The sequence below is a fragment of the Lycorma delicatula genome, chromosome 5, assembly GCF_047948215.1.
Source record: "Lycorma delicatula isolate Av1 chromosome 5, ASM4794821v1, whole genome shotgun sequence".
Classification (NCBI taxonomy): Eukaryota; Metazoa; Arthropoda; class Insecta; order Hemiptera; family Fulgoridae; genus Lycorma; species Lycorma delicatula.
In genome coordinates this window covers 1,753,403-1,779,246 of record NC_134459.1, presented here as the reverse complement: position 1 = coordinate 1,779,246, position 25,844 = coordinate 1,753,403, and the positions used below count along the sequence as shown (strand labels likewise).

Here is a 25,844-nt window from a genome sequence, read left to right as displayed (position 1 = left end):
AGGCCGCGGGCCTCTAAAAGGAGATTGTATTCCCAGATAGTACATTCCATTTTACTGTACGGAGTACCGGTATGGTACATAGCTTTGAGGTATGATCGACACAGATTGAAGGGAGATAGCCCTGAGAATTGCGTGTGCTTACTCCTCAGTGTCCACGGAGGCTTTATTCGAAGTCACTGGGTTAATTCCGCTGCAGCAGTTGACTGATTCCCAGGTGAAGATAGACGAAGGTAGGAATAAAGAGAAGGCATATCGTGAGCTATTAGAGGAGTGGCACGTGAGCTATTAAAGGACTGTTTCGCGTAAAGGTGAATGGATCAGACGATTAATATGTGGGATTGAGCCGTGGCTCGGAAGGGAATTCGGTTAGCTAAATTGCCGACTCACTCAGTTTTTCTGACCGGCCACGGCTCCTTCAGAGCGTACTTGTTTGCGAGACACAGAGCAGATAGTCTGGCGCATCTGTACTGCGGTGAAAGAGAAACAGCAGAACATATCATATTTTCCTTTAGTAAATGGAAGAAGGAAAGACAAGAGTGCACAACAGTAACAGGACAAATTAATCCTGACAATGTGATTAATATAATTCTAATGGGAAATGACCGATTTGCGGCCATGGATAAATTTGTCTGCAGAGCGTTGCAACGAAAAGAAAATGATGAGGCAATGACAGTTAGACGACAAGTGAGTTGAATACACAACGGAGCACCGGCAGCCGGGTCGGGTGTTGCAAGACACAGGGAGGGGCAGGGAGGGGTGAAAGACATCCCCTCGTGGATATGCTGCTCATCTGTGTTTACATGGATGGGCGGTAGTGATGAAGCAGGAGGACATCGGTAGCCTCTGAGCAAGTAGTGAATGATACCAATGTCCAAAAGGAAGGTAGACAGCGACGTAGTGTGTGAATACTAGCCAAAGTGAGTACAGTCGGTAAGTCATTATGTTATCTAGATTATTGATTAAACTATAGTTAATTAGTTGAAGCAGTGATCTAAAACAGACCGAGAAGAAACAGCAGGATAATGTAGCTATCAGAGAGGTATCATCAAGAGTGGGTAGGTGGTGGGGGTGAGGGACAGCCTTCAGTAGAGTCGCCGTCTGTCCGTGCTTACGCGGATGGGCGGCGGCGATGAAGCTCTGGGACTCCTAAGCCTCCCTACCTTGTCACCCCCAGGGTTGTGATATATTTAATTGCAAAACCGGGCTCCGATGGAGAGGAACGGTGAAACCGAAGTTTTAGTCAGTAGGTGTAGGCACACATAGGCTCTATAACAACATCTAGCCGAACCAGTGCAAGTACGACACTCCTCCATCTTGTGGGAGGTACGTAAATTATATTTCTCCATAACATTGATTAAAAGAAAAAAAAATGAATGGATACAAAAGACTTCGTGGTGCAAAATATCAAAAAGAAGCAAGAGAGAAATATTAAAGTTAATAAAATAAGTAAAACTGTAAAATTAGACAATTTTTTTTAAATTAAACCTAGTACATGGGAAACTTCTTCCTGATCTGATTCAACACCTTCACAAAGTTCAATGGTTGATGAAGAAACGTATGGAGTCAAAACGACTTTTGTTGATCCTGTTACACCTATTGCCGAACAAGAGAACCAAGTTAATGACAAAAATAGTCTTGTATTATTGTCAACCAAGCCAAATAAAGCTGCATCCGACACTGAAGAAAACAAAGACGTCCTTTTAAAACCTTATACTCCTATTGCTAGTTACCAGTAACTTGAAGGCCAGTAATGATCTAGTATTGTGCAAAATTAAAGATACTGCTACACATTATTTTTTTAAAAATGGTTTCAATCAAAAACGAGATGACTTTGAACAATCCAAAAGAATATACCCTAATAAAAACAGATTCCTGAACAAGGTATTGTTCAAGAACACTAATAAAAAGAATCAAGAAAAAGGATAAAGTTCTTCTATGAATCTGACACATATGAACCAGGAGAAGAGGAGGAAGAAGAAAACAGAGACCATAGTTTACAAGAAAACTTAGATATGAGCTTAGATATAAACTTATTATGGATCACTTTATTAAGGCTTATAATTACTTATTAAGTTTTGAACATAAGAATCACTGTCTATATTGAGTCTCTCACGAGATTCTCCTTCTTAACAAACCTATGCGGCTTGAATGCCGAGGATATCACCACAGCAGCATCTTCTTTGCAGAAAACTTATACTTACATTAAATAATCTTCATTTGTTGTTGAGTGTCTTCATTTAAAAGGACTTTTAACTCAAGACAAATTAGACAATGTCAATGCTGAAGAAATGTCATCACTATCGCAATTTAACAGATTTCTAAAATTGAAAAATCTTTAGGACGTACATCCTATCAGAAGTATTTGCCTTAAAGTGTATTTATGTACAACAGCAACAAACTGTGCAGCTGAAAGATCACTTAAATGATCAGTGACACATCACTTAAAGATCAAACTATCAAAAATTATTTGAGATCTACTATTTCTCAAAAGAGATTGGTTCACTTGGCTGGTTTAGCAATTGAAAAAGACCTGATGCAAAACTTGATTTTCGTGATGTTATTAATGATTCTGCTCATATCAAAACAAGATGTATGAAGTTTTGATGTATTACAGTATCACTTGTTTTAAAAATTTTGTATAAATAAGTTAGCTTTTTAGGTAATATAACCTCTATATTGAACATGAAAATTGCTCTTATCTGTTAATACTTTTTACACCATATTTTGTGATTTTTCACCTTTGTAATTATAATATAAAAGGTTAACACAATAAGTACAAGTATATAGTAGGATATATCAGTGTATAACTTGTCTGTTGTTTTAAAATTTTATAGGAAAATGATTACAAACTAATATGATTTATGAAAGTGATTTAGTAGGATAGTTGGAATAGTGTTGGTTAAAAATCGGATCCAGGAGGAAGACAGCCGAGGAGGTGGGACAGGATTGGTGAGGGGACGTAGGGGCAGAAATTTTGCCTGGGCCCAGGGGCGCAAATCATGTAAATCCGATTGACCCCACTTCTATCAGATCACCTGCTGTACAGAGTACCAATATTAGCTATAAGGCAAGAGTAGTCAGCTGATTTTTGATAAGTACTAGTTTTAACAGAAGTCAACACCTTTTGATTTTCACCTCTTACGAAAATGTAAAATTACACACAAGTCACCAAAGATATAAAGTATCCATTTGTTTAAAGTAGATGAGAGAAGACCTAGCTCTAATTGATAAGCACTTCAATAATTAGGCATATTGTACAGCCGTGAGACAGAAAACAGAATCCCTGGATCAGTCCATAGGCAGTCCTACCCCATCAGATCACACCAAGAAAGATGCACCGGCTCTACAGATCCCAACAAACTAGAATGGACCTAGTGTGTGAATATAAGATGGAACTCCATTTTATATTCAAAAATCCACAATTCAGAAGAAGAAATAAAATAAAGTAAGGGGATAAGTATTGAGAAGGGACAATCTATCCACAGAGGAATTGCAGTATGAAACAACCCACTTAGTGGAAAACTCAGTCCTCTCCATCCTGTAGATAGGATGAGCACTTAATTAGATTATGACACTTTTACCAAATAGAGACAGCACATTTATTATAAACAATATTTTAATGACCAGCTTAATAAATGCATGCTATAACAAAACTTGTTTTTCCTCTATCACTTAAAACTAGTACAAAACAAAGACCAACCTCAAAATTGTACGGAATGTGGATGATCCTAAACTAACTATAAACTACTCAACTAGACCCACTGAACAAGCAAGTTTATAAAGTAACTTGCTTGTCCAATTTAGAATTAAAGTAACTTGAGTTGTTTAAAGAAAAGAATTAAAAGTACTTATATGGATTTAAAAATCAAATGGAAATAGCCTTCCACTAAAAATGATGAAAAGGTGGGAACGGAAAGCTACAACATTTGTAATCTGTTTAAGAAAAAAAAGTACGAGAGAACTGAAAACTTCATAAAATGTTCTTATAAACAAAGATCTAGTGAAGAATAAGAAAAATAAATAATTCAATCTTCTTTAAATGCAGATAGTTAGTCTATAAATGAAACAATTTATTTTTAAATTTTTATTTATTTTATTTTTTATTTTTAATAGATATATCTATACCTCACAATAACAGGGAGCTGATTAAAATAACAATCCCTTGCCAACGATCTAAGCAGAAAGTACTTTTTTCTATCTATTATCCAGTTAAAATACTAATTAAAAATATATACATACTGAAATCAAGAAGAGGAAGGAAACTGTAAAATTGTAAATCATACACAATGAAAAATATGTATAAAACTTTAACAAATTAACAAACAATTGAATCCTTGTTAAGACTGTAAATTCATTTCTTACAACCTTACATTCAACAACTGCCATATAGCATCTTGAAAACTGAAGGACTAAACCATATCAGTGTCTAAACCGTGCTTATTAGACTGGTTCTCATAAACTACCAAAGTGTTAGGCATTGCTGTGTGCAATTTCACCATATGTGGTTGTCATTTATTAAATAACCAAAACAGCCAATGCTGTTTAAAATTAAAAAAAGGCTGGTTCTCAGAAATTAATTATAATTTCTCAACAATGTTAGAGCAATATCATTTTAGTTGGTAAGCACATACTGATGAGATATAATAAGGAACAGTTCTATTTTATCATTCCTGCAAAAAAAACATTATAAAAAAAAGCCTTTCCAGTAAACAACAAAGATAGAATTATCATCCTACCATTCAATCTGAATATGTACATTTTAATGTTAATTTACATCATGGAAAACAAAAAAATGTCTAAAATAGTGAAAAAATAAATTAAATTAATTGCCTAACAATTTAATAATAACCTAAACTTTCAAAACCATCATTTTACACATTAATAAATGTCAAAAATAGTACGCTAAAACAATTTTATATGTGATATTTTACAACACTATAAAATGTATGTAATAGAACTTCTTGTAATTCTTAAATTATGCAGCCTATAATAACTTCAAGACTAAGTAGACTACAACATTATTAATTCACAGCCATACCTTTCTAAGGCTACATTTAATACAAAGTAATAATTATAAACAGAGAGAATCAATATCTTTAAATATAAGATGAAAAAAGGCTTTAATAAAATATTTAACTGAATAGAATAACACAATTTATTTAACTTATACAGCAGATATAATATTACATAAAACAATACATAAAAAAAGAAAAACAATATCCCCATTAGGAGACACTCACATTGTGTGATCCACAGTAAACATAACATAGGAAATATATATTTTTTAAGTTAATGAAACTTAAGTACAACTGAATAACAATTAAAAAACTAACTGTTATTGTTAAATATAAACTTCATAATTAATTCTTCATATAATTTTTATTAGAAATATTAGGAGTTTGTACAAACATTTTCAGCAAAACAAGACAGAAAAGATAATGAACAATTACAATAAACTAAAATTAAAAATTTATTTCTAAGAATTAACTTCTAATATTAAGTTCTACCTCAAATAAATAAACAGAATCATAAAAAAATACATCCATATCCACACATTAAACGTGTTTGAATAAACACTGGAATGTTCTCAAAAAATAATTTAAAACACGTTTTATTGATGTAATTTAGTTCTACGGTTTGCTTAGGGATTATCTCAAACAATTTGTGAACCGGAACTAAGCAAGCCACTGGACAATAATTGAACTTGAAAGTATGCAGTTGAACATGTCCACTGAAGGATTTGCAAGACTAGACAATGTTCAATAGAAAGCAAAAAAATTCAAAATTGAATAGATTTATTTGTAGAACCCTGAAATCTAAACAATTACTCATCTTACAATTTCATAGCACTTTCACATTAATGGAGTCCATCTTTAGCCAATAATGATTCAAATAAATTAATTAAAAATCAGAGTGAAGAGATCTTAAGATGAATAGCAAAGAGAGATTTGTGAAATTTGTGTTCATCTTTGTAAAAAGATGAACTAGATCAATACACGATGTAATAAGATATCCAGGTTTAGTTAATGTGGAAACAGATAGATGCAAATAAGGCAAAAACTATAAACAAAAAAATTCAAATACTTGAAAAAAATTATTCTGTTTTCAAGCTTTCACGATTCATAATTAAATTTATGCTGCAGTAATACCAGAAATAAACAAAATAGCAAAGAAAATCATTTTATATAAAAATTTTATCATTTTTATAGTCTTTAAATATGAAATGTTACTCGTTAGAAAAATCTGTAATTGTATATAAACCTATTTAAAACAAGTTAAATGATACATATTTCATTTTAGAAAGTACATGCTTCTTTTGTTTTAATAACATATTCAGAATTAAGTTATGTAGCAAAAGAAAAAAAAAACTGTATCTCATTTGCGCGTGTGTGTGTCACAACAGAGTAAAAGAGGTAGTGTAAAATAACAATTGTGCTATATACACTTGCCTCAACTCATTAGCAGAATAAGGAAGCTAAACATAATAAAAAAATAAAAAATGCAACTGTTATGTAGCAGATAAGTATTATAAACTAAAATATATTGAAAAAGGAGATTTTAATGCAAATAAGAAAGAACTACAAGTATACAATAATAATATCACGGCAGTTTAGTCATATAAAGCTAAGAAACTAAGTAAGAAAACAAAAAAAAATTGTTTTTTTATAATATTGTTATAATACACTTGAGAGAGCCAAGTCTACAAATATTTATTGAATATTATGATAAACAAGAATACTCAACTTTTTTAAAAACCTGGTATGGAAAATAGAAAAAGTAAAACAGTTCATTTTAAATACCTCAGAAATACTCAATAGCTTCTGTAATGGAATCACCAAAATAAACAAATAGCCCTAAGAAATGAGGCAAACATAATGGAATTGGCCTATCATCAAATACAAAACATATATAACAAAATCCTATCTTTATAAATCTAAAATTAAGGCATTTATTTGAACAAGTGATTCATCCAAAAGCAAGTATGCTGCAGAAATTTTAACATAATAATAAGCACAGGTCTTTAAAAAAAAAACAAAAGAAAAACAATTTTTTTTAGGAAAATATTTGGTCTTATAAAGGCTGATACGATGCTTAATGTTATATAAATTCTGCCCCTACAAAATGTTGTACCAGAAATTTAAAGAAATAATGCATGTGAAGAAATTGGCTTTCATGATTCATACTTAAAGAATAAACGATATTAGAATTTCAAAGAAAATTCTCCTGAAAACTCTAGAAAGAAAAACTAAATGCACACTGTAATAAAGTTAAGAAAGACTTTAAAAAGCAGGAACAGAAATTCTGGACTTACAAAATCAGGTATTAATCAAGAATAAAAGAAATCTCGGAAAAGAGAGAAGAGAGTTTTGAAGCTGTAAAACACTGTCTAACAACAAAAAACTCATATCACATTAAATGCATCAGAAGGATGAATTTCTGATTTTAGTTAACCTTGAAAAAGTTTTTTAAAAAATCCATTTTTTTGCTTCTAACTCCAGTAACTGTAAACAGATTCACTTGAAAATTAATAGGGTTCTATTTCTACTACATCTACAACCCAATCAGGTTTCATCAAACTCAGTTAAAAACTGCACCTAGCAGAACAAAAAAAAGCTAAAAATGTAACCAAAAAAGGTTTTTTGGCTCTAACTCTGGTTCCTGTGAACCGATTCGCTTAAAAAACAAAAGGTTAAACCCAATAGGTTTAACATCACCCCACCAAGTTTCATCAAAATCGGTTAAGATTTATGTTTGGTAGAGCAAATGAAAAAATCTTATGCACAAAAGTTTAGGGACAAGCCTTCATTTCATCGTATCCACTTATGTCCCTAAACTATCTGCATTTAAGTCAATATTTTTACATGATGTTATTAGACATCTAATTACAGTTTTCCAGTAAAATATTCACTGCTCTAGGTCTAACACTTTTGGAAAGAGAATGTTTTTTTTTTTAAAACAGGGCTAAAAAACCTGTTTTACAGACTAAAATTTTTTCTTGAATACCGCTAATCCTACAGCTATGAAATTTTTAATGTAGCTTTGATATGGTGTAACGATCATAAAATAATAATACAATCTAGGAACAAAAAATTCCTACTCATTAGGTCACCTCTCAAACAAATTTTTTTTCAGGAAATTTAGTCGCAAAATTGGGCATTTTCACTCCACGATAACTCTCTATTGGCAACAGTTAGACCTGTTCTGACTGCATAGCCGTTTTCTCTGTGTCTTGTTTGTGAAGGATTGGCTGCACGCGGATTTTCTAATCACATTATTATTGTGCCAGACTATTGCTTATAACCTTGTTACACTTTTTTTCTTTTTTATGATAGTAAATTCTGCGGAACTGATACAATGTTCTGTGTCTGAAGATAACAAGTGGCAAATTATTGGTATGCACAAGTGTGGTAACTCATACCATTCAATAGCATGTAAATTTAATGAGTATAAAATATGTATTGGGAACACAGTAAAACATTTTAAGGAAGCTGACACAGTCACTGAAGCTACACGAAGTGGCAGATCATGCAAAACCTAGCCTTGTCAGAATCGAATGCTTTTAATTTTGAGTCGTAAAAACTAAAACACAAATTTTAGTGATTTATTGTCCGTTACAAAGGAAGTTGAAAAAACCTCAAAATTTGTGAATCGATTGAGTCTTCAAGGCTTCAGGAAATAGATATGAACTCTTTCTATGCACTTTGCAAACCCTTTATAAATGATCAGATTAAAAAGAAACACAAAATTTGGTGTGAGGCTTGACTTGGCTCATTTAAGGAGGCTTGTAAGCGTTTCGTCTTCTCAGATGAAAGTCGATTTGAATTATTTCATAGACATAGAATCAGGGTCTGAAGTACAAAGACTGAAAATGAAAATGTTTTACCTTCGTGTGTCACTCTGGCAGTTCAGGCTGGTGATGGCACAAGGCCATGATGATGTGGGGTTTCATCATAACTGAGGGTCCAGGGGAGTTTTCTTTTGTTAAAGGGACTATGAATAGTGTAAAATACTGCAAAACAATAGAGGAAGTCATGACTGTCAGTTAAATAATTGCTTGGTGAAAATTTTATCTACCTGCAAGGCAACGTCCTATGTCACACATCTAATTACACCAAGGTCTGGTTTTCTAAGCGATGCTGAGTTGTACGATAACCAGCAAGGAGTCCTGACCTAAACCCTAACAATCATATATGGAACATAATGGTTCAATATCTAGCCAAACAAAAGCCTAAGATTAAGGTCAAACTGAATTTTATGTCGGCGCAAATTTGGCAGAACATTACCAAGGATGAGTGTCTAAAGCTTATAGACTCCATGCTGTAAAGGATGGAGTGGTATAAGACTAAGGGAGATGCCATTAACTACAGAACCATTTACTGTATGATATTGATTATAAAATGTTCTCATTTTGTATCATTAAAACTACTTTCTTTCTAAAGTTTGTGTTTTTTTAGGTCTGTCCCTAAACTTTCTAGAAAATCTGTATTTATAAAACCATGACCAGGAGAAGCAACAATTCCCAAGTCTTTGAAAATCCACTAAAAAAAATAGTAGCAGAAAAGATCAGAAAAAACACCAGTGAGAAAGAAAGGAGAGCGGCACTAAGGAAAGTGTTAAACATGATTTAATAAGAGACGAAATGAATGATGTCTGTGAAGAGAAATGAGAACGTGACATATGCCACAAAAAAATGAGGGAAGCTAAAAAAAAAAAAGTCTATGAACAAATTTCAACTAGGATAAAAATAAAAATGGTGAGAAATAAATAAAAACGTAACAATTAAGAAAACAGTCATTAATCATTCCACTAAGTCTACATAATTAATTATAATATAATTGTACTTAATAAGATAAACTAACTACCTACCTTCTCTCTCTTCAGGTGAAAGTTCCTCAGGTATCACAGGTTGTGGTTCAGACCATAATTCAGAAGGTGAAGCATCTTTTGAAGCCTCAGTTGGATCACTATCAAAATCATTATCCTGTATTTGCGAAATCAGTTTAGCCATCCAACTTTCACTAGACAATGCTAACATCTCAATATCACCTAAACTACCATCACTATCTTTTTTTACACGTTCACTATCTTTATTATCACCACCATCATCATCATCATCTGTCACTTTAACATCATCCTTTTTATCATCTTCTTTTAATTTTATAATCGTTAATAAATCTTCATCAAGAACTGTTTGCCTATTATTATTATTATTATTATCTTGCTCATCATCATCATCTGTATCTTCTCCCGTTTCTACCTCTACTAAATGCCTTCTCTTTTCTTCTGCTAGTGTTCCAAGAGTAAGTAATATGTAAACTAGAATTAAAATTTCAGCTGTGTGCTTGGGCATAGTACCTGCAATAGATAAAGAATATGTTAAAAAAATGAAAATAGCAAATTTCACTCTTTTTTCTGTTTCGCCTCCGGAACCACCATCAGGATTATTTCAGAGCATGATATGTATGAATGTAGTCTTGTACAGTTTCAAGGTCGACCATTTCTGAGATGTGTGGTTAATTGAAACCCAATCACCACAGAACACCGGTATCCACGATCTAGTATTCAAATACATATAAAAGTAACGTCTTTATTAGGATTTGAACCTTAGAACTCTTGATTTTAGCAAAGTTCACTAAAGAAAAGCTAAAATTATAAAATTTTATGTAATTTTACATTAGGAAAAATAAACGTGAATTAAAATAATAATTTTTAGCATAAAAAATAGTATAAATTAACTGAAATTGGCCAATTAAACAAAAATAAACTTAAAAATTTTAACTACACAGGAAGAACTAAACTGCTGGTAGTACAAAAAATCAAATCAAATCACTACAAGAAAAAAAGAAAATTGAAATACTTTTTCGATGACAGTATGCAAAGAAAATTACTAATGAAAAAAGCTGGCAATGAATTGCATAACTTTCACAGTTACGCCAGTCAAATTAGGCAATTCAGTTTTTATTTCAATTTTAAGCTATAATTGTATCTTTATGATAAAATAATTACTTTTTATTGAAAAACAATAACCAAAATTATGAATTATTTTTTACAAATTTTTATGAAAAAATATTTATTTTTAATTTTACAATACATAGTTAAATAAATATAAAAAACTGGTTATTTCTATACATTTGGAGGACCTAATGAAAATTGAAATGGTTGGAAAATTCTTGAAAAAGTCTTCTTGAAAAATAACAATTTTTTTTTTCATTTCGGAGGCTGCCATACTCAAGGAGAAGCATTTGGGTAAATTTATTTTTTAAGAAAATAATCTCTAAGGAATGATAATAAATTTAAAAATAGGAAGTTTACAAAATAATTTAAAATTTCAAAGATGATTCTATACGAACAAAGTTGTAATTTTCTAGAAAGGAGTAATTTGTGAGATGGTTTTAAATTTAAAATAAATCTATAAAAAATTGTTTTTAATTAAAAAAAAGTATTTTTTGTTATCACAGACCATTGGAGTGGGATGGGCAACAGTTTTTACAGCGGCCTATTGATGTAGAAAATATAAATGCAAAAAACTCCCATTAACTCCTTTTCTGAAGCCAGATATATTCAAAGAAGAAAAAAATATACTCATTTTTTGGGAGGGGGTAAATATAGATAAAAATCTTTGGTAATTTGTTATCTTGATAAAAAAGAAACTCAACTGCAAGAAAACGTTTTTGCCAAAGTTCCTGGTAAACATTTGAAATTTCATTTCAGTCAAAACACCCTCATTCCTTTGTCAAATTTTTGCAAAAATTTAATAATTTTTTCCTCTCAAAGGTACAACCTGTGTACCAAGTTTGAAGAATATCATTAGTCAATGAGGTACATTGTTAAAAGACCAAATACAAGGCAACATACGTATCTATATTGCCCTGTATTTGGTATTATACTTAACTGTATTTAGTCTTATACTTAACTGCATTCGTTCTGGTGTTCCAAAACATCTGACAAAAATAAGCTTTTTAGACTTAGGATTATTGGAATATGTTTTTTTAAATGTCTCCTTAAGTCACAGAACTTAAAAAACATCAATTTTTTGAATTTTTTTTTTTGACAGATCTAAATACTTTCCCATTATACCTGTAGCAACATATATCACTGTAGCCAGGGAAGTAAGAACTGAACTTAATTAATTTTAATAAAATGTTTTTTAAACTTAAGCTATCATAACACTTTCAATCACTTTTGTGTACATTTTCTGTGGTTGGTGCTGTTTTTTATTATGCCGCTAATTAATGTTTTGCTGGCATTTTTTATTTTTTTTATGCTTGGGAAAATATATGTTTAAGATAGTGTTTTGAAAAATAAATTAAATCTGAGTTATGTCTGCACTAAAAATATATATGGTGCATTTATACAATTCAAAATTTTTGATGTTAAGATGTTTTTCTTTTTCTTATATGGGTAAATAACAAGATTTTGTTAATACCATTGATTAATAACTTCCTTCTATGAGGTGGTTAGCTAATGTTTAATACACATTTTTAGGGAGGGTTTTTACATATTCACTGTATCTTTGACTGAAGCTGAATGTTTGTTCAATGCAGAATATTGTGCATATTATATAAAGATTGTTTCATAACTGATGCCATAAATTTGGTGAAAAATTTTTATGACAGACAAATTTTAGTATTATTTTATTAAACATCAAGATTTGTTAAGTTGTATGTATGAGTATGTGTTCACGCTGTGTTTTATTGCATTCTGCAGTAAAACAATTTTATGAAGTATTTTAAGTAATTAAGTATTTATAAATTAAAAGTTAATTATTGTTATAACTAACTATTTCTGTAATATTTCAGTATTTACTTTCTTTCATTAAAACATTTTGAATTTTACAATGAATAAAAATCTGGCTTGTAAAAATTCTCCAAATACTTTTTGTTACGTTTGTTTGTGTTTCAATTAACCTTGAAAAGTCAACAAAAACCAGTATGGAATCTGCTGAAAACTGCTTACGAACATTATTTTCACTGTCCCTTGGGAGACCAAGATAAATCCTGGGCTCCACATGTAGCATGCATCAACTGCTACCTTAAACTAACCCAGTGGTTAAAAGTAAAAAAAGAGCGTTTGCCTTTTGGCGTACACTCATACATATCATCCTCATTCATCCTCTGAAATATTATCTAACAGTAATTACCAGAGGCTAAACGAGAAAAAAGAAAGAACATTGTGCAATCCAAAAGGGCTATATATTCCAGATGCATTTTCTTTCCTTGTAGTCTTTTTTTGGTGGTTTTCAAACAGCTAAAATATATCAAGAGGTAAAAATTTTTTATTACCTAGTTACAAATGTTTAAAAACAAAACCTAGTAGGAGGCAATACTTTTGAAACTACTTGAGAGAAAAATTATCACTGCCATAACTAAAACATAGTCTCAAATATCTATTCATGTAGCATGAATAGGTATAAAAGGAGGATGAATAACTGGTCTCTCTTAAAGAACCTCTTGTGTTAATACAAATATATTATATCTGTTGCAAATGTTTGAGAGTGGTTTCAACAGAGATACCAAACAATACAAAAAAAAATACATTTAGGTTATAAAAAATGACTTTTAAGTTTCCAGTGGTTTTACACATTATAAGGATAACAATGATCACTGTAATAACAAAAAAACTAAATAAAACATAAATATAAGTTCTAAAACTGTTACCATTAATATTAATCTTAAACAACATTTTACTTTCCTAAACTTAGGAAAAATTTACTGTCATATGACATAAAAGAAAGACTTGCTTAGTTTTAAATTATTTAAAATAAGAATGACTTAAAATATGAACTTTCACAATGGTTACACAATTTAAATATTAAAAACTAACCTCAATATTAACAATTTACAATTTTTTTTCACAATACTTCTTGGTAAACACCACTAATTGTAAAATTAAATCATTATAAAAAATAAAATAAAAAACAAAATATTTCATTACGCAAAAACCCTAATAATTACGCTTTTTTAATTTACTGAAAATTTATTTTACGAATAACTTCGCACGAAAATAAATGTGCTACAAATAATTACGTATTAAATTTTCAGAAAAATATAAATACACCAAGCAGGGCCGTACATATTAAAAAAATAAATAAATAAAACGGAATAGATACTTACTAAAATTATTCACTGTTAACTCATTTACACAATTTGCCAACCACACATTAACTCCTATGCCCTGAAAGCTGGCCCTATCAAAACCAAACACACGCACAGATAAAATAAACAGCTGATCACGTTAGAGTGAACGGGTTGTAACCAAGAAAAATCGAGAATTAAACGGTTTAATTTTTGTTTTAAATTATTTCCTTACAATTTTCGGATAAGAAGTTAAAACCATTGTCAGCAAAATAAATTGTGTCCTATTCCATTGTATGTAATCAACCTATGTAAACTTAACATATATGATATAAACTAAATGGCACTATATCCACTGACATAAACTAATCTAACCTAAATACAATAATGAACTACAGAGAAATTAAATTTTATTTCCATCAGCCCGTATTTGTTTTATGTAAGCCACCTTCAATTATTTCATCGTTCAATTTTAAATATTTTTTTCGTGTGTGATCTTCAATCTCTTTGCACAGCCTTTGAAAATTTTGTTTTTGTTTGCAGGTATTACTCAAATGAAAAATTAACGAGCTAAGAAACCGTTAGAAAAAAAAGAAGATAAATCTGTTAAGCTGGTTTTGTTAATAATATATTGAGTTTTTTTTTTTATTCTTTCATGCAAGTTTTCTCAACTAGTAACGTTTTTATTCTTAATGATTTATTCCTTATCAGTTCTTTCAAACTACTATTCTTTTTCTGTTTAGCATCTGGAACCATACTAAGGTATTACTTCAAAGGATGATGTATGTGTATGAATGTAAATGAACTATAGTCTTGTGCAGTCTCAGGTTGACCATTCCTGAGATGTGTGATTAATTGAAACCCAACTGCCAAAGAACACTGGTATTCACGATCGAGTTATTCTAGAGTTCGACAACAGACCTTGTACAATAATGCTTCAATAATTGTACCATCTATAAACTCATAAATGAGATTTGAACTGCATCTTTTTTAGGCAATAAAAGTAAAATTAGAATACCTAATTTGATCATTGAAGTCAGTTAATTTTTTTCATAATAAATAATAATTATATAAAATAGTTAAAATGTGCCTACTGCAATGGTTTTTTTGTGATATCTGTTGAAAGGAGAAAAAATATTTTTATGTACCAGTGCGCAGCCTTTGACTTGTAATGAAAAACTGTTACTGGAGATGTATTGAGTGTGATTTAACAATAATAATTTACTGATTGACATGGAAAACTCTTACAATGGTAATCTTGAATTTCCTGGTTTGCATTCTGGAGGTTTGACTAAAATGCATATTTTGATATGAAATACTAGAAGTACTATTTTTGAAGAGGGACAGGGTGGATCCCAAACAACTCAGCTTTTTTGTGTACTCATTTTAACTACTAGCAAACATTAAAAGTGGTTTGAAATAATGGTAGTTGCATCTTTTTATCCTATTAGCTGTAAAATTTGATTGCTGGACCCAACTTACCTGACATCTTTTTAAGGGGTAGAACTCTTAATTTAATGATTGATCCTTTCATTGAACAGTGTGATGAGATATGCCAAGACTATTTTAATATTGAACCAATGAACAAATAAAGTAATGGACCAATCAACTTTCTTCCAGAAATATTTTGTAGATCAGCAGTACTCCAGTAGTGGAGTTACTGCTAAGACTGCTGGCAACTCCATTGAAGAATGTTATCAACTCCAAATGCTCTTTTGGAAGTTTTGTTATTTTGAAAGCAAGTTATTTAATTTTAAATTATTCTTTAATTTAAAGATTCATTCTTAATGAATTATTGTAAAAAGTACTAAGCCCCAGATCAGCATTCAACATTTTTATACATAAATTGATTTACAGAAAAACTGAAACAGTTAGCATTCTTATCTTATCTTGTTAATATTTTTTAAAATCTAACAACATATTAAACAATGATATTCCTACATAAAGTTTTTTTTTAAAAATAAGAATAATGTAAAACATGTAAGTATTTATGTGCTAACCTTTAGCACAACTACTCAGAGTACATAACTCTACTACTTACTTACAGAGTAGCGTAACTACTCTGTTATAATTTTTGTAGGACTTCTATGCAATAAGCTTTTAAATATAATGTCCTTTCTTATAAGTCAGTAATGAAAAGAGATTGATATTATTATTATTTTAAAAATAAATAACAATGTACAATTATAAATACAAATACATGTATACATTAAAAAATTTTAGTTTTATTTCATGATTTATGTGATCCATACTTATAAATTCTAAAAAAATTAACTAGAAACATCAGTTATCATTAATTAACTAAAAATATTTGTTTTGAATGTAGTAAAAATATTGAACATCTGATTTCTGAAATGCCATTACACATGTTTACAGTTTTACCCTTTCAAGATTACCTGCACAATATTTGTCTTTAATAACCAAACATTTTAAATTTTAAATCTAAAAACAGTTACTACAAACGAAATTTAAATCCAATTTTATATCATGGATTAGGACATAAAAAGACCTTGCTAAAATAATGGATTTGAAATATCTTAGATCTAAATTCAGTAAAAGTACTTTCTATTTGAAATCAACTTGAGGAAAACCTACTTGTTCTGGCATAAATTATTGCTTCTCATATGATATCATTAATCTTTGAAGATAAGTGAACAAAGCAAATAATAGTAGGTCTTCATGATATTACATTTTCATTCAACCTTAGACGAAATCAGGAATGATATTTTAAAAACTAATATATAGTTATGGGCCACCAGTTTTTTCATTACAAAAATCTTTTGTTTGTTTTTGTTGTCACTGTGTAACACAAATTAAAGTTTGGATGACTGGTCAGTCACAACTATGTACTACCATTACGAAGAATGGTAGGTTGAGGTTTAAGAGATTAAAAGAAATAATGTGAAGAAGTGGAATAAAGGACATAACAAATAAAAAAAAATAAAAACATTTTTAATTAAATCTAATGATTGTTTAAAACTTTTGTTAAATATCTAGATTAATTAGGATATTGCATGGAGGTGTATATGTAGCTCTTGAAATAATAACGCGTGTACATGCATACATTCAACATAAAATAATTAAATAAATTATTTTCATTGGTTGGTATGCTGTACAGTTTACATTAAGTTAGATAAGCTACTCCATGGATAAAAAAACAATTAATTCAGCTTTTGTCTGGATGGAACAAGGGAAATCGTTATAAAACCTTTATCAGAACATTATCAGAAAATATATACTTAAAAATTATAAAATGCAAAATATTAATGTGGTTTAAGACCATAGTAGTAAAATAAATTATAAATGAATGAAATGATATTGAAGTAAATATATGAAGATACTAAATAAATATATCCACAAACTAAAGAACAATTTAGAAATCATTAATGAAAATTATACAAGCACATACCTATGAACATATTAAAAATGCAGAAAATTGAGGGGTTTTCTTTCGTTTAATTAGTATTAGTAATATCTTTTCTGTAAAAAAAATTTTAATATTTTAAAAATAAATTTTTAGATTGATCTTTTAGGTGGGTTAGTACTTTATTGAAAATGGCAACAGAAATGTAACGTACTTTCTCGTAAATCAGTAATGATGAGAGAAGGATATTGTTATACCGTCAAGAATGTGTATCAATGCACATTATAAATACATACACATGTATACATTAAAAAGTTTACTTTTTTCATAATGGTCTATGTGATTCATACGTATAGGTCCCAAAAAACAATGTGACTCCATTTTTATAGCTTGAAAGCTTGTTCTCACTTTGAGACTCTCCCAAGAGAAGATATTTCATTTGGTAATATAAGAGAACATAATATTTGGTGGTGAAGTTTAGTTTAGTATTTTATTAAGACGTTTCAAAGACGAAATTTTCCGTCCGAGAGTTTACCATTTAACGAAACGCCCAGAAATTTCGCACTTAAATTAAGTATCTGCTTTGTGAGGTTGGTAAAGGTAGAAAAAAATATTACTCAAAAATCGAATTTTAATTAGATTAATGAAGCTGCAACTGCGCTGACAATTAAACCGGAATAATTTTTACGATTTTGGCAACAGTGGTTAAGACTGTTTAAAGTTGTAGGTTATGGCACAGTAAATAGAAAGTGGATTTTGTGTGATAGTAAATTCTGGTGGTTTAAAGTTAATCTAAATTCATTGCCTGTTATAATTACAATTGATTCTATTACGTTAGTTTCTTACTTTACTACCTTACTACTATCTCTATTCTGTATAGTTTGTAGCTCTGTGTATTTAAAGTATAAAATCATCGTTGAAGTTAAGCTGTTTTTTACAACTATAACTTTATAGACTATTACTATAGTATTTTTGCTTGTATCATTTATTTATTAAATACTTAACCCAATTCAGAGTATTTTACTAATTTTGATTGATGCATCGTTGGTTTTTGAATAAGGTATGAATTCTTTCTTGTTAGAAATTCGAGCAAATATTTAAATTATTTGTCAGTAGTATCGGTTTTGTTTATTTATTAAGAAGTTTTAGAGTAATGTCTAGTACAATAACTTTTTTATATTAATTTTTAGTTATAAGATTTATCGATTTTCAAGCATATAACAGTACCCGATTGGTAATGTGATGTGTTCATCTATTTTATTTTGTGTGAAAAATAGAGTAGCGTGTGTAAAATATTTTTGTTTCGGACAATTTATTTGACGAGTTATCCTAATATTGGTTGATTTTTGGTAACAGACCACTTTTACAGATTACTCTTTTTACAGAGATACATTTTTTAATCCGTTTAAAAAAGAATTCAGTGTGTATTGCTAGTAGATGCTTGTAATTTGGTATGACAGCCCAATTAATTATTAATTAAATAACAAATACTTATTCAAAATTGTTAATATTCTTATGTTATTTAATTACATTTTTTTATTTTGTGATTAACAGCTTTTTTTTTATCGATGGCTGTTTTTCTTTGTTTCTTTTTGTGAACATAAAATGGATGACATAATTTGGAGGTGTGTATAAATGGATTTAAGATTTTTATGCCAGCTCATCCCAAACTTTTGATAAAGATATTGTAAATACACTGATGGTATGAAATTTTTTTTGTTTGTTCCAGAAATGACATCAATTATTAAAGTGTACACATTGTCAGGGGCAATGGATGAATCTCCCCCTTGTTATATTTTACAAGTAGATGAATTTAGGTTTCTTTTAGATTGTGGATGGAATGAATCTTTTGATCAAGAATTTATGAAAGAATTGAAAAGGTATTTTTTTTAAGAGTAAGATATGTTAATATATTCACATATTTTTTTCATAATTTAATTAAGATATTAGTATTAAATTTCTTATATTTTTTAGGAAACGGCTTTAATTATTTTTTGTACATTGATGTTAATTATCACTTATAAACCAAAAATATTAGAGTATTTAATGTTATTGAGATTTTTTTTGTAGATTATTAATAATTTATGGTGGCCTTCTGCTACTTACCAACTCCAAAAACGAGAATGTACTGTAAGTGAATTGCAGGTTATGCAAAGTTAATTTAATCATCAGGATGTGCTGCTCTGCAAGGGCAGCCATGAGGTTGGCAGGACGCTGTCTAAGGGATGTCCCCAGGGTAGTGTGTTAGGTCCTTTATTGTGGGTGGTGGAGTTTGATTCTCTCCTACTGCTGAGGTTTCCCAACGGGTGTTGCATCATGGCTTGTGCTGACAATGGGCTCCTGCTGGTTGACAGCTCGCAGAGGGAGGTTGAACTCCAAGCCATTTGGGCTTGCAGGATGCTTGAGCTGTGGGGGTCATCAACACAAGATGATGTTTAGCTTGAAAAAGACCACAATGATGCTCCTCAAAAGCTATTTGACAGTGAGTCGGTGAGTCCATGTTTTGATGGCAGGCCAGCATATAAAGTATTTTCAGGTTTAAAAGTACCTCAGAGTGTTTCTTGATGAGAAACTGCAATTTAAGAAGCACCTTCAATATGTCACAGAGAGGGCCTGCAATGCCTTCTTCGGTATTTGACGTGTGGTCAATCTTGATTGGGGCCTTAACTTTAAGACCACGATAATCCTGTATAAAGGCATGTGCAAGGCTATTATGCTATATGCGGTGCCTGTTTGGGTATATAGGCTAAAAAGTTATCGGAACATATGTAGGACTCAACGCCTAATATTGTTAACGTAATGGGTGGTTACCGTACTATTTCAGGAAGGCAGTCTTGGTAAAACTGATAGAATTGATTGCGTTTGAGAAGCAGCAGCGATATGTTGCCAAGAAGTCCGGTGAGTTGACTTCAGAAAAAGTTTAAGAAATTGAACAACATGACAATGTGTTGTGGCAGGCCAGAAGGGATGAGACAGAGGGTGGGTGTTGTGTGCATGATCTTTCCAAATGTTGTTGGTTTACGGGACGCCTCTTGGGTGCACTCAGATAAATATGTGATGCAATTTCTTTCTGGCCATGATGCTTTTAGGGACAGACTACAGAAATTTGGCCTGGTGGATTCTGGGATGTGTCCTCAGTGTTGACAATTTGATGACACCTACCATGTTCTTTACGAGTGCTCGAAGTACAAGTTAATGCACATGGAAACCATCCATGGCTTGATTTTAGCAGGTCGGCGCTGGATCTCCATGTAAACTGGAGGAGCCAGGCCGAATGGGCAATATTGAAGAGTTTTATAGTGTACTTAGCAAAGGAAAGGATTGCTGATGGGATCTAGAGCCCTACTTGGATATTTCTCTTGTATTCTGTTCTTGTTGATATTTTGTTTTATTAATTATGTTTTTGTTCATTGTTTTGTTTCAATGTTACTGTGTTGTTATTTTTCCGTGTAATATTTTTATGTTTGGTGTTGTGCCTGAACTCACTTTTACCTTCTACAATAGGTAGTTCAGTTCCTTTGTTTAGTTAAGTCCTTTCAGTCTTAATTAAGACTGTGAGTTGTGTTTTGTATTCATTAAATAGTAATTCACCGACGGGATTGTCACTCTTGGCATTCACACTGGTGGCATCCTGGCCGAGCAGACTGGAATATGTCAAAAGCTGAGGTTTCGAAGATGATCTCCGGTAAAGCCCAAAAGGGCTAAGAATGGAGGGGTGGAGGAGGGTTTCTTCCCCTATGGGGGTTAGGAAGTAGATTATAGACCTTATCAAATTTGAGAGTTCTAAGGTTCAAATCCTAGTAAAGGCACTTTTATATGGATTTGGATTATGGATCTAGATCGTGGATACGAGTGTTTTTTGCCAGTTGGGTTTCAGTTAACCACACATCTCAGGAATGGTCGACCTGAGACTGTGCAAGACTACACTTTATTTACATTCATACATATCATCATCATTCATCCTCTGAAGTATTGGCTTATGGTGGTTCTGGAGGCTAAACAGAAAAAGATGCTTATGCTATTATTTATGCTTATTTGTAATATATCACATTAAATGCTGTACAATACTATACATTGTTACTTTCTATGTGTAGTGGTAGAAAGAGAAGCTCCTCTCAGCACACAGCTGCAATTTCCATATACAATACATTAAGGAAAGACAATTATTTTGCACCATTTATTCTTATAAATGGTTGACAGTGTCTTCACTGTCAACATAAACCCTTATAAATGTGGTATTTCTGAATAGGGAATTACCCCTCCCTTCTGAATGTGCATCAAACAGATTTAAGATGAAAAAGAAGGTGAAAGGGTAGTTAAAATTGAAATTTGTTTCACTGGCCCATTGATGCATCCAGTCGCCATCATCTGGTCATTGTGATAACCAGTATCAGTACTAATGTAGCTACATTTTTCACATTTTCTAATATTCTGTACAGTTTGTTACTGTAACATTTTAATTATTGTACTTAGTTTTCCTCTAAAATTTAAATGGCAAAATTTTCATACCGGTTCGCTTGTATCAAATTAAATGGTATATTCAAAGTTCATCATTCCCACCTTGGTTAAATAAGTTAATATTTAACCTTATCCAAAGGACGAGTCTTGAGCAGACCTGCCTCTCTTGGCATCAGGTATGCATCCCATTTCCAGAATTTGGGCAAGTGGAAATAGTGGCCAACCAAAACATTAAATAAACTATAAACCAGCCAGAATTTCCCTGTAGGATTAACTAGTACACTTCTGTATCAGTGCATATGAGTAAATCTTTTTTAATCGACTTGACTTATCAATTGTGGAACTTTTTAACAGTATTTAAATATAACTTGTAAATAACAGTTCTTGACATATTTTTGTGACAGGTTCACGTTCTTGTAGTTAGGTGTAATAAAGTATAGAATCCATCATTTGTCTGAGAAGTATGTTACACCTGATAAAACTATATTTTTGAGATGCTTTGTTTTTATTGTAAATGTTGTGTGAATCGCTATTTGATTGTTGATTAGAAAACTTAAACGTTTTATAAAAGAATGAGCACTCACAATTTAATGCTTCATAAATGGATAATTACTAAATCAGTATGTACATATGTAGTGGCATATGAAAAACTAGCTTCCCATGATACACTGAATTTTTGTTATACAGCTTTTACTTTATGCCATGTATATGTGAATTGTTATATTGCACAATTGTTTATTGATACAGCAGGGGACCACTCTCAATATATTCTTCGATAGTCATATTTATTTTTTTACTTATGCTGCATTATGGTAAATTTAGTTCATAATATTTTTAAAGGTTTTTCTAATAGCACTTTATTGTAAGCAAAGTATTTTATTTCATCTTTAACATTTGTACTTATAATGAGAAGTATTTCTGTCTTTCCAGATATGCTAATCAGATAGATGCTGTTTTGCTGTCGTACCCTGATCCATTACATCTTGGTGCTCTTCCGTATATGGTTGGCAAATGTGGTTTAAGTTGCCCAATATATGCTACTATTCCTGTATATAAAATGGGGCAAATGTTTATGTATGATTTATATCAGGTAAATTTATATATATATATATATTTTTTTTTTTTAACCAGTTTGTTTAAGAATCATACTCCTCTGTACTACATACAAATATATTTATTTTATTAGATCAACCAAAGTACAGAATAAATAAAGTAGGATGACTTACCTTATTCCACTATATATGCAGGAGCACGTTTGCGATTTACTCACTTCATCAGCTGCATTATATATTCATCTCAAATTCCATTACAAACTTCATAAAAAATCATATAATAACTTATTATGTAAGTTATTATATGTTATATAATAACATATCATACATTTATTTACTTTATTTAAAATTTAAAACCTTTAATCCTTTTATTTTTTTTTTTATTTTAAACTTTTATTCAGTTAAATTAAAAATTTTTAAATGTGAAAAATTAATTAAAATTAAATTGTAAAAATTTTTACATATATAAAAATATGACATCAAGGCATAAAATCAAAAATTAAAATCAAATAAAAATGATTTTAACTAAAGTCAAATAAGGTTGAATATAGTAACGTTAAATAGACAACATGCATATTTGCTTTACTTAAAATTATTTTTATTTGATTTTATGCCTTGACGTCATATTTTTACATATGTAAAAATTTTTATAATTTAATTTTAATTAATTTTTCATATTTAAAAATGTTTTATTTAACTGAATAAAATTTAAATAAAAAAAAAAATAAAAGGATTAAAGGTTTTAAATTTTAAATAAAATAAATAAATTCATGATATTTTATTATATTTTACAAAGTTTGTAATGTAAATTGAGATGAATATACAAGGGCTGTCCAGAAAGTAACTTCAGTTTCCAACCAAATAAAAAAAATAAATTTTATTATATACATTTGAAAGGGAGAATCTTAAACTATCTTTCTACATAGTTGCCATTTAAATTGAGGCACTTATCATAACGGTGCACAAGCTTTTCAATTCCTTCTCTGTAGAAATCTGCTGCCTTATAATTTTGGCACCCATCTTGCACAAAACTTGTGATAACCAAGTTTCTTCAATACAATTTCATGCAGTAAACTTCGTGAAATTTGGGGGAAAGGGAAGTGAAGCGAGAGTTCTGTAATCATAATGAGGCGATTTTCACAAACTTTGTTGTTGATTTTCATCAGTCACAAGGCTAGGTTGACCACTGTGGTCCTTATCATGAACATTGGTGCGCCCATTTTTAAACTGAATGCACCACTGCCTCACTCTACCTTCACTCATTATTCCATCTCCGTACACCTTACAAAGTTGTCAATGAATTTCAGTTGGTTTGAGGTTTTTTGCCAGTAAATCCTAATCACTGAACACACCTCACAACTCGCAGGATTTTCTATTGAAGCGCACATTTCAATAATTCACAACGAACAAAGTAGAAAAATCACAGTCCACATGTTACGACAGCTTGATGCATATTGAGTGTAGAAACATTTTGACACCAAGGTGGTGGCTCTGTCACCACCCATCTCCATGCTAGGCACAAATGTACGTTACTTTCTGGACTGCCCTCATATAATGCAGCTGATGATGCGAGTAAATCGCGAAAGGGCTTCTCCATATATAGTGGAGTAAGGTAAGTCATCTTACTTTATCTATTTTGTACTTTGGTTGATCCAATAAAATAAATTTATTTTATATATATATATATATATAAATACACAATACGATAACTACCTAGTATATCATGCATCAAGTTTATGCTACTTAGAGATAACTAATCGTGGAGTACCAGTTTTTCAGAGAACAATAGTGTAACAGTGATGGTATGGGCTGATCATCCAAGCTTGCCATTATGTCATGGCTAATGTATATTAAGTGTAGTAGTAATTTATATATTTTTTTTCTATGAAGTCTCTAATTAAGAAAATAACCCTTAACCTCAAATTCTTATCATTGCCAGAAATGAGTTACAACCCTTTTGGTAGAGGTCAAACATTGAAAAAGTAGGTAACTCATTTATTGTGAACCACAGAGTAAGAAGAGAATAGTAGAGGAAAGATTTTTATATTCTTTGATACTGTGTTACTGCATTTATAGAAAGCAACTAGAGACTGTATAAGTATGATGTGCTGGTATCAGCTTTAAGTTCAATTAGTAAACTTGGGTGTCACACATCTTAGACTCTTTAAAACTTGAAGAATGATTGTACCCTAATTAAAATTATAACAAATAAGGAAAGATGATAGTTTTCAATTAATGAAGATGTCTAATTTCTTTCACATTGTTTACGTAGAATTATTAAAATTTTACCCACATTAGATTTTCTATCTTTAAGAAAATAAACTCTTTTATTAAGTTCATCTTCAGTTGTAGATGGCAGACAAAAAATGTTTATATATTAACATTATTGTTTTGTTTTTTTTGTTTGTTTACAAATTCACATTTTGACTAACATTTTTGAAGTGATTATCAAATCCATTAGCTAGCTACTTCTTGTAAATTTGTAGTAATCAAATCATTATGAAAAATTTGGTAATCAGATTCTGATGCATTTATTTCACTAGATGCTTCTTTCTTAACTCTCTTCCATAAAATTTTACTCTTGTTGCTCTTATTATTTTCTTGTTTTAATTTTATTTACTTTGATGCATTTTTATTTTCATTAAAAATTACTTTTGTAAGGATTTTATAATGTTTAATTAGATTATTGTTATAACAAAGAATTTTTATATTTTTTGTGTAGTACAATTTTTTTAACATAAGACATTACACCACCGTCTAGTATTCCAGCACCTAGATGAAGTGCTAGAAAAGTGTTTGAAGTTTTTAAGTGATGATTTATTTAATAAAGGAAAATCAAAATTAAAATAACATTGTAATTTATTTACAAATACTACAGTTTTTTATGTTAAAGAT

General features: G+C 30.5%; 2 protein-coding genes across 5 annotated transcripts in view; one reads left to right on the top strand and one right to left on the bottom strand.

Moving 5' to 3' along the window:
• LOC142324641 (protein sel-1 homolog 1-like) overlaps positions 1–14,270 on the bottom strand; it is an 83,579-nt gene extending 69,309 nt beyond the window's left edge. For both annotated transcript variants that reach the window (XM_075365496.1, XM_075365497.1), the window contains exons 1-2: positions 14,115–14,270; positions 9,868–10,356 (exon numbers count right to left, since the gene is read on the bottom strand). In XM_075365496.1, coding sequence (XP_075221611.1) covers positions 9,868–10,351 — 484 coding nt within the window. In that variant the 5' untranslated portion in view covers positions 10,352–10,356; positions 14,115–14,270. The remainder of the gene's footprint in view (positions 1–9,867; positions 10,357–14,114) is intronic.
• A 3,616-nt stretch (positions 14,271–17,886) lies between these two features.
• Positions 17,887–25,844, top strand: part of Cpsf100 (cleavage and polyadenylation specificity factor subunit 2) — a 65,416-nt gene continuing 57,458 nt past the window's right edge. Inside the window, exons 1-3 of one of the 3 annotated variants that reach the window (XM_075365493.1) lie at positions 17,887–18,029; positions 19,169–19,319; positions 22,828–22,987. In XM_075365493.1, the coding sequence (XP_075221608.1) occupies positions 19,171–19,319; positions 22,828–22,987 (309 nt within the window). In that variant the 5' untranslated portion in view covers positions 17,887–18,029; positions 19,169–19,170. Of the gene's footprint in view, positions 18,030–18,132; positions 18,500–19,168; positions 19,320–22,827; positions 22,988–25,844 lie in introns of those variants that run through there. The other 2 variants (XM_075365491.1, XM_075365492.1) reach the window with 2 other exon arrangements.